Consider the following 14,665-nt stretch of genomic DNA (forward strand, 5'->3'; position numbering starts at 1 on the left):
CTCCAATGTGACCATAATCACGTTGATCGGGCGCCTACGGTCTCACCAGACCCAAATCTGCCGAAACTTTTCGTGCGCTTGCGCTGTAGACGGATTACCGGCAGACGCACGCTTGCGCGATTTGCTGGGACGCGCAGCGCAGTTGCTTTGCGCTTGCGCTGTAGACGGATTACCGGCAGACGCACGCTTGCGCGATTTGCTGGGACGCGCAGCGCAGTTGCTTTGCGCTTGCGCTGTAGACGGATTACCGGCAGACGCACGCTTGCGCGATTTGCTGGGACGCGCAGCGCAGTTGCTTTGCGCTTGCGCTGTAGACGGATTACCGGCAGACGCACGCTTGCGCGATTTGCTGGGACTCGCAGCGCAGTTGCTTTGCGCTTGCGTAGTCCTGCGTCGGCTCGTCGTTAATAATATACAAGTCATTGCGTCAAACAACAAACACGGGATGGTCCAGTGAAGAACAGTCAGTCAGGTTTATTCTGGTCGGTGGTACGAGTTGTTTGGTTGTTCTGTTGACATACCGTTTTATTTTTTAATTGGTTTTAAGGTCTATCTAAGAGAGAGACAAGATGGCTCAAAAGATAAACGAGGCGCTGGAACACATAGCAGCCGCCGAGAAATGGTAAGCGAGACAATTTTTTGCCAGTGAGTGTTGGACGATTACTGTCCCTTTGAGTTAGAGGCGGTTTCAAGTGCTTCACCTCAACCTGAGACGCCCGCAGACGCCGGCCTGGTCCCCTCCGTGTGGGCGCGGGGTATTCCTGGGAATTGTAGTCTTTTAGATCAGATGTCACTGTCGGGGGAGCGAGTTTGTACTGCAACTCCCATGATGTTCTGTGAGGAAGTGCGTGCGCAGTCTGTATTAATTGGATGAGGTAAATCGTACGTTCATCTGGTGAGCGCCGCCAATGTTGCACCTATCGCCTTTGGGACGAGTAGGATTATTGCAATGATCCTCTGTGTATTGGCTCCAACCAGTTTCATAAAGTTTGCCATAATTGCTTGAGTACTCTTTTTTGATTAATAGTGACAAGGGCCCTATGAGATTTTTTTTGGAGTTCCTATTTTTAGCTTAAACAAAGAAATGAAAACATTTCGACCCCTCGCATTCCTCAATCATTAAATGCTTATTAATGATCTTGTACTTCGGCATCACTCTTCTATGCATATTGTCTTGCATCTTGATTCTCTTACATTGTAAATTCCTATTGATTTCCTCCATGAAAATATTTGGTGATTAACTCCTGCCAAGTATACTCCACAGCCATTTTGGTAGACAAAACCAGTGATTCAATTGCTTCTGGGTAAAACAAAGTATCCTTGTCTTGAATGCCTTCTCCTTATTTTGAGCTGTTGAACTCCCTGGTTCTGGACATCCCCAAGAATTTTGCATCTATCCTTTCAGCCCCATAAGAAATTTGTATAGCTCAATGAGCTGACTTTTCTTCCGCTAAAGTAGGTAATATAGAGTTGGGTTTATTTGGTTTCTATCATGAGACATAACTGCCAACCCAGGAATTAACCTGGTGAGCCTAATGTGGGCAGTATGCTGCATTGGTGAGAGCAATACTTTAGATATGAGCCTAGCAGGGTCCTGCAGCATAATGAATCAAGACATCTCGACACAAATTCTCATGACATAAATATCAATGTATCATTTGGCTTCTTGAATCATTAAATGCTAATATGCTGGTAGAGCAACCGATCATGTTGAAGGATACCTGACCACCAAGGCTTTCAGTTTTTCACCATTTAAGAATAATGTCTATTCGTTTTCTCTAACAAGGATGAGACTCATCCTCATTTTTCAAGTTATCTTCATCTGCCCTTTCACCTCCCCAACATCTACATGAAGTGTTGCTGCAGGAAAGCAGAATCCATTATCAGGGACACCCCACGATCCAGGCCATGCTCTCATTGATGCTACCATTAGGGAGATGGTACAGCAGTGGTCCCCAACCATCGGGCCGGAAAGCACGTGCTACCAGGCCGTGAAGAAACAATATGACTTGGCAGTATGAAACGATATGAAACCACTGTGGTACAGGATCTTCAGGGCTCACACCACAAAGTTCAGTAGCAGTTATTACCCCTCAACCATCAGGCTCTAGAACCAGAGAGGATGACTTCGCTCAACTTCATTTACTCCATCACTGAACTATTCCCACCACTTATGGACTCACCTTCAAAGACTTCATCTCATGTTCTGGAAACGTATTGTTTATTTATTTACTATTATGTTTTGTATTTGAACAGTTGTCTTTTACACATTGGTTGTCTGCCTTGTTGGATGCAGTCTTTCATTGACTCTTATGGTCATTGCACTTAATTGAGTATACCCACAAGAAAACAAATCTCAGAGTTGTATGTGTTGACAAGTGTACTTTGATAATACATTTTCTTTGAACTTAGCATGTCTCCATCTTGGTTAAATCTAATATAGCAGATATCCCAGTTCCCAAATCCAACACCCATTAGTTCATTACTGTTTTCCTCATTCTTCCTTCACTTTACCTTTTTTCAGTAAAACATTTACCAATTTTGTAGTCAACGTCTTTCTAAAGTTTGTTTGCCATATTTTTAAATTTAAACGGATGAGGGTGAGCCCTGGGCTGGATCTCTTGCTCACTTAAAGAAGGTGAAGTGTCTTATATAGCCTCTCCTTTCCAGGTGTAGTGATTGCTGCAGGACCACTGTTTGGCTTGCCATGCAGATGGTCACTCGCATATGGCATCTCCTACACTACTGTACCCATAGAAGCGCCTTCAGTGTTACTGTTCTTACTGAGTTTGCTGTGTCATGGCGCGACCAATTGTCCAGCGGTATAACTGGGTGGGCATGCTAGGCACATCTGCCTTGGCTGGCAGCCAGCTTAGGAGAAGGACAACTCCAATTCCAAACCCAATTAGATGGGACTTGTTAGCCTTGCTGAGCAATCTGTCTAAGAGAAAGAAAATTCTGATACTCCAACTACAGCCTTGTGGTCATCACAGTCGTAGTTTGCTGTGCTGTTGTGGAATATCCCCTGGCCTGAAGAGTGAAATCACTCCTCGCATACCAGTCTTCACTATAAACCTATGCAGCGCATGGGGGAAGAAAGTTCTAGAGCGAAGGAGAAGGGGTGAAATGACAGGTCCCGTACGGTCACCAATGATAGTGCCATCACCTCTGAGGACTCTTCTTCCTGCTGATGTTTGCAAAGAACCAGCCATCATCATCATTGTTGTCATCATCATCATCAAACTTGGTATCATCTGCTAATTTTAAAATTATACTGTTACGCCAGTTCGGATCTTTAATAGGTTTCAAAGAGTTCTGGGAACGATAGGGTTATTATATGAGGAATGGTTAATGGCTCTGGGTCTGTACTTGCTAGAATTTAGATGGATGAGGGGGGGGGGGATCTCATTGAAACCTTTTGAATGTTAAAAGGCCTAGACAGACTAGATGTGGAAAGGATGTTTCCCATGGTGAGGGAGTCTAGGACAAGAGAGCACTGCCTCAGTATAGAAGGGCCTCTATTTAAAATAAAGATGTGGAGAAAATTCTTTAGCCAGAGGGTGGTGAATTTGTGGAACTTGTTACCACAGGCAGCTGTGGAAGCCTGGTTGAGGGGTGTATTTAAGGCAGAGATTGATAGGCTCTTGGTTGGACATGGCATCAAAGGTTACGAGGAGAAGGCTGAGGAATGGGGTTGGGGGTGGGGAAGAAAAGGATCAGCTATGAATTGCAGAGCAGACATGATGGGCCAAATGACCTAATTCTGCTCCTTGCCTTATGGTCTTATGGAATTGTATCTAACATGTCTATTCAATGTAATGTATTTAGTCTAATCCAAATTTGTTTTTGTGCCTGTGAAAATATATTAATACAATTTTTAATATTGATTGTTTTACTTCCAGTCTAAAAACCGGCTTTTTAAAATGGAGGCCTGATTATGACGGTGCAGCATCTGAATATGCAAAGGCAGGTAGGAAAAGTGTCCACTGTGGCAGTAATTCTTGAGTTTATCAGAAACTTGTGTTTTTAATTATTTTGCAATGAAATTTGTATGTTGTTATTCCTAACAATACATGTACCTAAATCTAAAATGCTTGGTTGTCAAGATCAAGATTATTTAATATAATTTCCAGTACACAAGTGTAAAGGAGAAAGAAATAATCGTTACTCTGGTTCCACTGCAGCGCAAAAAACCCCCAAAAAGATAAAGAATGCAATAATAAAATACAGTCTATATAAATATACAAGGTAGCTTGTATACATAAATTGATTGTATGTCCATGAAGTGACACGAGGCACAATAGTATCAGAACATAAAATGGCTAACAGGAAATGATAAAGTAGTGGTGGTTGGGGGTGTAGAGGGTGGAGGTGTTGATCACCCTAACTGCTTGGGGAAAGAAACTGTTATAGAGTGTGGTGATGTTGGCGTGGATACATAGCCTCAGTCCTGATGGGAGTGGGACAAACAGGCTATGTTGGGTTGGTGGAGAACTTCATGAGGTTACTGGCCCTTTTCCGGCACCTTTCTGTATATGTGCCACTGCTGGTAGGTACGCTGGTATTGGGGATGCAATGGATAGTTTTGACTGTCCGTTGTAGAGCCTTCCTGTCCATCACAGTGCAGCTTGCTTACTGTGCAGTGATGTAGCACGTTAGGATGGTCTCTATTGCCCATATATAGAATGACACAAGCGAGTATAGATCTCTTCAATATCTTCAGAATGTAGACGTGTTGTTACATTTTCACGATTGTGTGGAACCATGAAAGACTGTGTGAGATGTGCGTTCCCAGGAGTCTGAAACTGCCTGCAGTTTCCACTGCTGTGCGGCTGATGTAAAAAGTGGTGTGTTCAGGCCTGATGTCAACAATTTAAAATCCACAAATCTGTTAAAACATCTCTATTAAGATTGTTTAGAATTGAGGGTTATGGGGGGGAAAGGCAGGTAGGTGGAGATGAGTCCACAGTCAAATCAGCCATGATCTTATTGAATGGTGGAGCAGGCTCGTCGGGCCAGATGGCCTACCCCGTTCCGATTTCTTATGTTTGTATGAATTGAAAATCATTTTGTTGCAATAAAACAAGTATTATTTTGTAGTTACTAATCTACATAGAACATAGAAATCTACAACACATTACAGGCCCTTCGGCCCTCAATGTTGTGCTGATCATGTAACCTACTCTAGAAACAGCCGAGAATTACAGTACTGCATAGCCCTCTCTTTTTCTAAGCTCCGTGTACCTATCTAAGAGTCTCTTAAAAGACCCTATTGTATCCACCTCCACCATTGTTAATGGCAGCCCACTCCACGCACTCACCACTCTCTGCATATATAAAGAAACAACTTACCCCTGACATCTCCTCTGTACCTACTTCTAAGCACCTTAAAACTGTGCCTTCTTCTTGTGTTGGCCATTCTACCATTTTCTGTGTTGAAAACTTACCCCGACATCCCCTCCGAACCTTCTTCTAAGTACCTAAAAGCTATGCAGTGCCTTGGGGATTGCTTAAGATTGGCAGTGTTTCCTGACTGCAGAGAATTAGCTGGCATCAAATTTTCCCAGTTCAGAAATACAAGAGACCGCAGATGCTGGAATTTGGAGCAAAAAATGAACTGCAGGAGTAACACACAAGATGCTGAAGGAACTCAGCAGGTAAGCTGCATCTATGGAAAGGATTAAGCAGTTAACATTTCAGGTAAAGACCCTCTTGATGAAAGGTTTCGGCCCAGAATGTCAACTGTTTATTTCTTTCCATGGATGCTGCCTGACCTGTAGAGTTCCTCCTGCATTTTGTGTGTGTTATTCTGGATTTCCAGCATCTACAGGATCTTTTGTGGTTATGATTAGCTGCTGAAGTAATTTTAGTTAGCCAAAATCTGTGTAGAGGAAAATTGACAGTTGGTATTTTGCATCAAGACCCTTCATTTGGACTTCATCGGCCCATATAAATGTTCTTGAACTGAAATATCAACTGTCTATTTCCTATTACAGATGCTGTCTGAGTATCTCCAGCAGCTCATTCTTTTGCTTCAGATTATTCATCTTTTCTGTCAGTTAAAAGTCTTGTCCTATTTGAGATGCATGAGAGGTTGCCCAGGGTTTTTTATTGTTGTGGTGTATGTTGGGTGGGGAAGGGAGGCTGGATTAAATTATTTGCTTCTATTTTTTTTAACTCTTATTCCTCTCCACAAGGTACCATAATAAAGTAGGATCCTCTTTATGTAACTCCCTCTTGTACTTATTTTGCTACAGCTGTTGCATTTAAAAATGCAAAGCAATATGACCAAGCTAAGGATGCCTTCCTAAAAGAAGCCGAATCACATCAGAACAACAGAGCGTATCCTTTTGTCATGTAAACGCGAGGAATCTGCAGATTCTGGAAATTCAAGCAACACACACAAAATGCTGGTAGGACGCAGCAGACCAGGCAGCATCTATAGGAAGAAGTACAGTCGACGTTTTGGGCCAAGACCCTTCCACCAGCATTTTGTGTCCTTTTATCATGTTATCAGATAAATGACGGTTCTGCTCTGAAGAAAACCACTTCTCGATTCTTTATCTAATATATTTTAAACTAATTCTTGCAAATATTCTATGAGGTTATTTTAGTCTATGAGAAGTTTAAAGTTGTCAGAAGATGTTATGGATTCTTTTGTCCGGGTACATAATTAATTGAAGTCTTTTGAGAGGACTCCTGCCTTTTGAAGTAATTGGGAGGGTTGATTGTGAGATGTTTTTCTGAGATAGTTTCTTCTGGGTGGAGTACTAGGGGATTGTTCTTGGGAGAAGATTAATATTTTCATTTTTAGAAATATTCAGTCCTGAACAGTACAGATACTCTGTTATTAAATGTAGTCATAGCTGGGGTAAATAGAATTTTGTGCTCTAAGGAATCGAGTGTAAACGTAAATTTGCCGGATCAAATAACAACAGCACAAAAAGATCGTTGCTTATCAATTTATTTCTTTGAGCTCAGCCGGCGAGTGAACTTGGTCTGGACATCAGGGGAGAAGCGTTCTCATCCTTCTGGCAGTTCAAAAAGCTCACTGCCTGACATCAGAATTGTTACAATTTACAAGGCCACCGATACAAAAGAATAATCAGTTTGATAAACATTCCAGCTGAGTCAATGCACTATTGATACGAAAGAACAGTCAGTTGGATAGACACTCTAGCCACTTTAATTAAGAAAAGGAATGTCCTACCTGTTTTGTTGGAGCCAAAACTTAATTACAAAGATAAGAACATCACCAATTTATGCTTTAATTAAGAAAGGAATGTCCTGTTAATTTCCGTCAGGTACCGCCTTTTGTCGAAACCAAAAGGTGTGAAAAATCAGGAGACTTCTATGTGGATCTGTGTGAACTTTAACCCTTATCTTGCTCCAAAGAAGCAGTGGTGAGACATTACAGATAGTCAGTACTTAACCCTTTATTTACAGGAATCTGAGAATGCCCCAATTCCCTTAAACTTTATCACGAGGGATAGGAAGGAATAATTGGAGTTGACTTAGAAGGTCAGTTGTGATCTTATTAAATTCTGAAACAGCCTTAGGGGCCATTTGACTTGCTATTTTTCCATATGTTCATATAAAACTGCCGGGAAGAATTGTGTAAATATTTAATTGGTATTTCCACTGAAATAGACTACTTCATTATATGTTTTTGAGTGTAGTTGGTTAGATTTTGTATTTATAAAATTTCAGATTTAGTTTTTAGTTGGTCATCCTTAGGGGTTTTTGGTGGTGGGACATTTTGTTTACATTGTCAATACCTTTTGGAACCGTTTGGAGTTTCTCTGATTTTTCAGTTGAATTTGTCAGACTTTGCTCAGTTATTGGACTTTGCCCTTGAATTGGAAGACAGCCCATTCCAGTAAATGAAGCATATAAGCAGAAGCAAAATGCTGGAAACCTGAATTACAAGCAAAACCTGTTGGAAATCAAAAGAGAGAAGCAATTAGTGTTTTATTGCAAAGACCTTTAGCAAAACACAAGTCTGAGTCAGAGTAATGCAACAAAGAAGCAGACCATTCAAGCCAACTCATCCATGCTGATCAAGATGCTCATCTAAGCTAGTCTCATTTGCTCTTTTTGGGTCCATAGCCCTTTCCTATCCATGTACCTGTCCTATGTCCTTTAAGTGTTGTATCATGCCTACCTCAACCACTTCCTCTCGTAGCAAATTTTATCAGTTTCAAAGTATATGTATACTGAATACAACCCTGGAATTAGTCTTCCTATAGGCAGCCATGAAACAAGGAAATACCATAGAGTCTGTCTAAAGGAAAAGCCCCACACACAGTGTACCCTCTATGTGTATGAAGTTGCTCCTCAGGTTCCTTTTAAATCCTTCCTCTCTTATACCCTGTAGATTTGGACTTCCTTTCCCAATCTACACTCAGTGTCGTTTTATTAGTTACACCTGTTAATGCAAATATCTAATTAGCCAGTCATGTAGCAACAACTCAGTGCATAAAATCATATAGCCGTGGTTAAGAGGTTCAATTGTTGTTCAGACCAAACATCAGAATGAGAAAGAAATGTGATCTAAGTGACTTTGACTGTGGAATGATCGTTGAAGGCAGACTGGTTTGAGTATCTCAGAAATTGCTGATCTGGAATTTTCAAGCACAGCAGTCTCTAGAGCTTACAGAGAATCGTGAAAAACAAAAAAAAAAATCCAGCGATCAGCAGTTCTGTGGACAACAATGCCTTGTTAGTGAGAGAGGACAGAGGAGAATGACCAGAATGTACCTAATAAAGTGGCCACAGAGTGTGTGCCACTCATGATATTTGCACCTCTACAAGGTCACCTTTCAATCTTATGTGCTCCAAGCATAAAATCCTAGTCTAGTTAACAACTCCCTCAACTTGGTACCTTTGTTAAATTATCTTTGCACTCTTCCCAGCTTAATGATGTCTTTTCTGTGACGTGAGTATCTGTACACAATGCTGCAGTCTTGTACAACTGCAACATAACGTCTAGATTTCTGTGTGTAATCTTAATGTGACACTTCTATACTAAGAGAAATTTGCGCTAGCTTAAGTTCAGAATTCTACATGAGATATTAAACTCCAATCTGATTTGTTTTTTTTATTGATGTAAAATAGCATAACTTCATTCAAGGTAAAACTGATATGCTATCTCACATATCTCTCATCTTGCAGAGGAATTGGTGACTGATAACTTAAAGATATAATAATAAAAGTCAGGAAGCGGATCCCATTACCTGCATTTGGTCCATATCTCTCGGACCCCTTTCTCCTGAATCTTGATTTACCTTAGAATCATTTTCAAATTTATAACTGTGATCATTATTAAAATTCACAATATACATTTAAGGGTGCCACTTAAAATTTAGGTTTGTAATAGGCTGTTAGAATACTTGTGAAGTGCTATAGGTTAAGAGGGTTTTAGTTTTATGAAATTAACATGAAATTTAAATTTTATAAGATAATGACAAAATTGGAATGATGAACTCAAATAAACACCTGTAATGTCTTTTGTCATCAATACTTTATTTGTCTTCCTTAACTGTCTGCTCACTCTAGTTTCTTTCACGCTGCAAAGTAAGTAAATTTCATTTATTTTCATTGTATCTTGGAATTGTGACTACTTTCCTACAGTTAAATTTTAAATTACATGATGAAGTTGGAGTACTTGTACTTTCCAGCACATTTCAAATGATTTCAAGTCAAACTTGAAGAAGTGTTGGAAGATTACGGAAAGAGGGCAGAAAAATGGGGTTGAGAGGGAAAAAGGATCAGCCAAGATGAAATGGTGGAGCAGACTCAATGGTCCGAATGGCCCAGTTATGCTCCTATGTTTTATGGTCTTATGATATTCTAATGCATAATGTCTACTTTCCAGGTGTTAGAATTTTCTCGTTTGGGAAATAATGTTAAGGACTTGCAGGTTTGCTGCAATTCATCTAGTAGATAATAGACTTGAAGCCACTGTATGTACCACTGATGCAAGGACTGAATGTTTAAGGTGGTGAAAACAACTGCTTTGTTCGGAGCAGCATTCATTGTGGGACATGGAGAATATTTTGTTAAATTTCTAATTTGTCTTGCAGGTTGTATCATTTCACCACAGAGTACCTAGTTTCTGATTGTTATTGTAACCTCTTCAGTGGTGCTAGAAATTTTGTGGACCCTGTAGAATTTTCTGCATTTCTGCATAAATATGACCTAAAATGTAATCAGATCTTTACCCCCAAGTCCTAAAACTAGAACCCAGTTAAATAAGTAACACAAGACATTATACTTGTTAATTTATTTACTGAGAAAGATGATTCAATATTACATGTATTTGTTGGAAAAAGTTTGTAAACCTTTGCTTTGAGCAACTGCTGTGACCCCTTTGTACAGCAATAACTTCAACGAAACGTTTCTGGTAACTGTTGATTAGTCCTGCACTTTGGCTTGGAGGAATTTTAGGCCATTCCTCCTCACAAAACTGTTTCAACTCTGGGATGTTGGTGGGCTTCCTTGAATGAACTGCTTGCTTCAGGTCCTTCCACAACATTTTTATAGGATTAAGATCAGGACTTTGACGTCCATTTCCCAAACACACATTTTCTTTTTTATAAACCATTCTGTTGTTGACTTTCTCTTGTCTTTTGGATCATTGTCTTGATGCATTATCCAACTTCTATTGAACTTCAGGTGACAGACTGCTACCCTGACATTCTCCTGTAAAATGCTTGATACATTATTGAATTCATTGTTCCCTCAACAATTCATTGTTCCCTCTCCCTCTCTCTCTTCCCCCCTCCCTCTCTCTCTTCCCCCCTCCCTCTCTCTCTTCCCCCCTCCCTCTCTCTCTTCCCCCCTCCCTCTCTCTCTTCCCCCCTCCCTCTCTCTCTTCCCCCCTCCCTCTCTCTCTTCCCCCCTCCCTCTCTCTCTTCCCCCCTCCCTCTCTCTCTTCCCCCCTCCCTCTCTCTCTTCCCCCCTCCCTCTCTCTCTTCCCCCCTCCCTCTCTCTCTTCCCCCCTCCCTCTCTCTCTTCCCCCCTCCCTCTCTCTCTTCCCCCCTCCCTCTCTCTCTTCCCCCCTCCCTCTCTCTCTTCCCCCCTCCCTCTCTCTCTTCCCCCCTCCCTCTCTCTCTTCCCCCCTCCCTCTCTCTCTTCCCCCCTCCCTCTCTCTCTTCCCCCCTCCCTCTCTCTCTTCCCCCCTCCCTCTCTCTCTTCCCCCCTCCCTCTCTCTCTTCCCCCTCCCTCTCTCTCTTCCCCCCTCCCTCTCTCTCTTCCCCCCTCCCTCTCTCTCTTCCCCCCTCCCTCTCTCTCTTCCCCCCTCCCTCTCTCTCTTCCCCCCTCCCTCTCTCTCTTCCCCCCTCCCTCTCTCTCTTCCCCCCTCCCTCTCTCTCTTCCCCCCTCCCTCTCTCTCTTCCCCCCCTCTCTCTCTTCCCCCTCCCTCTCTCTCTTCCCCCCTCCCTCTCTCTCTTCCCCCCTCCCTCTCTCTCTTCCCCCCTCCCTCTCTCTCTTCCCCCCTCCCTCTCTCTCTTCCCCCCTCCCTCTCTCTCTTCCCCCCTCCCTCTCTCTCTTCCCCCCTCCCTCTCTCTCTTCCCCCCTCCCTCTCTCTCTTCCCCCCTCCCTCTCTCTCTTCCCCCCTCCCTCTCTCTCTTCCCCCCTCCCTCTCTCTCTTCCCCCCTCCCTCTCTCTCTTCCCCCCTCCCTCTCTCTCTTCCCCCCTCCCTCTCTCTCTTCCCCCCTCCCTCTCTCTCTTCCCCCCTCCCTCTCTCTCTTCCCCCCTCCCTCTCTCTCTTCCCCCTCCCTCTCTCTCTTCCCCCTCCCTCTCTCTCTTCCCCCCTCCCTCTCTCTCTTCCCCCCTCCCTCTCTCTCTTCCCCCCTCCCTCTCTCTCTTCCCCCCTCCCTCTCTCTCTTCCCCCCTCCCTCTCTCTCTTCCCCCCTCCCTCTCTCTCTTCCCCCCTCCCTCTCTCTCTTCCCCCCTCCCTCTCTCTCTTCCCCCCTCCCTCTCTCTCTTCCCCCCTCCCTCTCTCTCTTCCCCCCTCCCTCTCTCTCTTCCCCCCTCCCTCTCTCTCTTCCCCCCTCCCTCTCTCTCTTCCCCCCTCCCTCTCTCTCTTCCCCCCTCCCTCTCTCTCTTCCCCCCTCCCTCTCTCTCTTCCCCCCTCCCTCTCTCTCTTCCCCCCTCCCTCTCTCTCTTCCCCCCTCCCTCTCTCTCTTCCCCCCTCCCTCTCTCTCTTCCCCCCTCCCTCTCTCTCTTCCCCCCTCCCTCTCTCTCTTCCCCCCTCCCTCTCTCTCTTCCCCCCTCCCTCTCTCTCTTCCCCCCTCCCTCTCTCTCTTCCCCCCTCCCTCTCTCTCTTCCCCCCCTCCCTCTCTCTCTTCCCCCCTCCCTCTCTCTCTTCCCCCCTCCCTCTCTCTCTTCCCCCCTCCCTCTCTCTCTTCCCCCCTCCCTCTCTCTCTTCCCCCCTCCCTCTCTCTCTTCCCCCCTCCCTCTCTCTCTTCCCCCCTCCCTCTCTCTCTTCCCCCCCTCCCTCTCTCTCTTCCCCCCCTCCCTCTCTCTCTTCCCCCCCTCCCTCTCTCTCTTCCCCCCCTCCCTCTCTCTCTTCCCCCCCCTCCCTCTCTCTCTTCCCCCCCTCCCTCTCTCTCTTCCCCCCCTCCCTCTCTCTCTTCCCCCCCTCCCTCTCTCTCTTCCCCCCCTCCCTCTCTCTCTTCCCCCCTCTCCCTCTCTCTCTTCCCCCCCCCCCCCCCCCCCACAGTGACAACCAAAAGACGGCAGCTTGTGGAACTGCAGTGAACTTTATATTTCCATCGGACAATACATTCTCCCCAAGACAACGATAGAGCTTATTTCTTATTGATTATATATTATCGGTATATTTGCATTGATATTATTTTTGTGTATTTTTACTAATAAGTACTGTTAAAAAATAGTATCATCAGACTTCAACGGACGTCTCTATCTTTGCTGGTAAGTCTCCCAGTTACGGGGTTCGTAACAGGTCATTTTAAAGTTGTTTTGATTGAGGCATGGTACACATAAACAGATATTTCTTCAGAAGAGCAGGCTGTCAGTAACCTTTGACTGTCTTTTTAATAGGGAGGGGCATCTCTACAGCCCACACCTCCAATCTCATCTCATTGATTGGCACACCTGACTCCAAATTGCTTTTATAGAAGGCATTACTCCAGATGTTCACATACCTTTTCCAACAAATACATGTAGCATTGGATAACTTTTCTCAATAAATAAATGAAAAAGTATAATGTTTCTTTTGTAATTTATTTAATTAGGTTCTCCTTATCTAGTTTTGGGTCTTGTCTGAAGATCTGATCACAATTTAGGTGATATTTATGCAGAAATAGAGAGGGTTCACAGTCTTTCTAACACCACTGTCTATTTGGGTGAATGGCCTAGTTAGATTTCAGGTTGATGCTGAATACCTCCTGGACTCTGTTAATGCTGTGGGATTAGATGTTGGTGATCATTGATTGCCAAAGTGAAGTGGTGGATTGTTCTGTTGTCTTTGCTTTACAGTTGAATAGCCTAATTATGAATCCTCTCATAGGTGACAGACACAGAGCAGAATTAGGCCATTCAGCTCATCGAGTCTGTTCCGCCATTCCATCATGGTTGATTTTATTATCCCTCTCCATTTCATTTTCCTGCCTCCTCCCTGTAACCTTTGACATCCTTACTAATAAAGAGCCTATCAACCTCTGCATTAAATATACCCAGTGACATGGCCTCCACAGCAATCTATGCCAATGAATTGCACAGACTCACCACCCTCTGGTTAAAGAAGTTCCTCTTTATCTCTTCTAAAGGGGTGTCCTTCTTCTGAGGCTGTGCCCTCCAGTCCTGGATTCCCCCAGTATAGAAAACATCCTCTCCATGTAAACTCTGCTTAGGGCTTTCAGTACAGTTAGTCCCCGAGTTATGAACGTCCGACTTATGGACAATTCGTACTTACGAACTGAGGAAGGAGAATGCCGTCCGCCATTTTACGTTGTTGCTGTTGACACTGTGAGTGTTTAACTTTGTATTTGGCTTAAATTTTTCTTAGTAAGATTCACCGTGAACCCGCCCCCCCCCCCCCCCCCATTCTAGTCGGCTGGTGGCGCAGTGAGATCAGTGCCGAGCTCGAGAACAGAGGTTCCTGAGTTCGATTTAGTGACAGACCGCTCCTGTGCTGGGTTGATGTCGATCCAGTGACTCCTGTACATCGGTGCCGGGTTGATGTCGAGCTCGCAACTCGACCTCATTTAAAAAAAACACCTCCCGTTTAAAAAAACACTGTGCGGCCTCCAGTTTAAATTCCCACATGGAATATTGGGGAGGATCAAATACCCAAACCCAGCACAACCCCCACTTGCCCCATTTAGCTTGTCATAATGCGGTGGTCCTCAGGACCCAGCGGACCTTGGGAGCCGGCGGAGCTTGGGACCCGCCACCCGCAGTGTTTCTGTTCCTTTGACGGGAAGCGATCGCGATAGAAAATAAAGTGGAAATAATAAAGTATTTGGAAAGAGGTGAAACGCCATCGGTCATTGGAAATGCGTTAGGCTACAGTCGGTCGATAATCGGAACAATTTTAAAGGATAAAGTGAGAATAATGGAGCGTGTGAAAGGTCCTGCCCCGATGAAAGCTACAATTATTACTAAGCAACGCAGTGGTTTAATTATTGAATACATG

At 44.0% G+C, this 14,665-nt stretch overlaps 1 protein-coding gene across 1 annotated transcript in view; it reads left to right on the top strand.

The window, feature by feature from the left end:
• The first annotated feature begins 409 nt into the window (after positions 1-409).
• The window catches only part of napgb (N-ethylmaleimide-sensitive factor attachment protein, gamma b), a 28,118-nt gene continuing 13,862 nt past the window's right edge, over positions 410-14,665 (top strand). Inside the window, exons 1-5 of the mRNA XM_059976379.1 lie at positions 410-463; positions 548-622; positions 3,903-3,970; positions 6,258-6,342; positions 9,559-9,576. Coding sequence (XP_059832362.1) covers positions 570-622; positions 3,903-3,970; positions 6,258-6,342; positions 9,559-9,576 — 224 coding nt within the window. The 5' untranslated portion in view covers positions 410-463; positions 548-569. The remainder of the gene's footprint in view (positions 464-547; positions 623-3,902; positions 3,971-6,257; positions 6,343-9,558; positions 9,577-14,665) is intronic.

This window comes from Hypanus sabinus, chromosome 1, assembly GCF_030144855.1.
Source record: "Hypanus sabinus isolate sHypSab1 chromosome 1, sHypSab1.hap1, whole genome shotgun sequence".
NCBI classification, from domain to species: domain Eukaryota; kingdom Metazoa; phylum Chordata; class Chondrichthyes; order Myliobatiformes; family Dasyatidae; genus Hypanus; species Hypanus sabinus.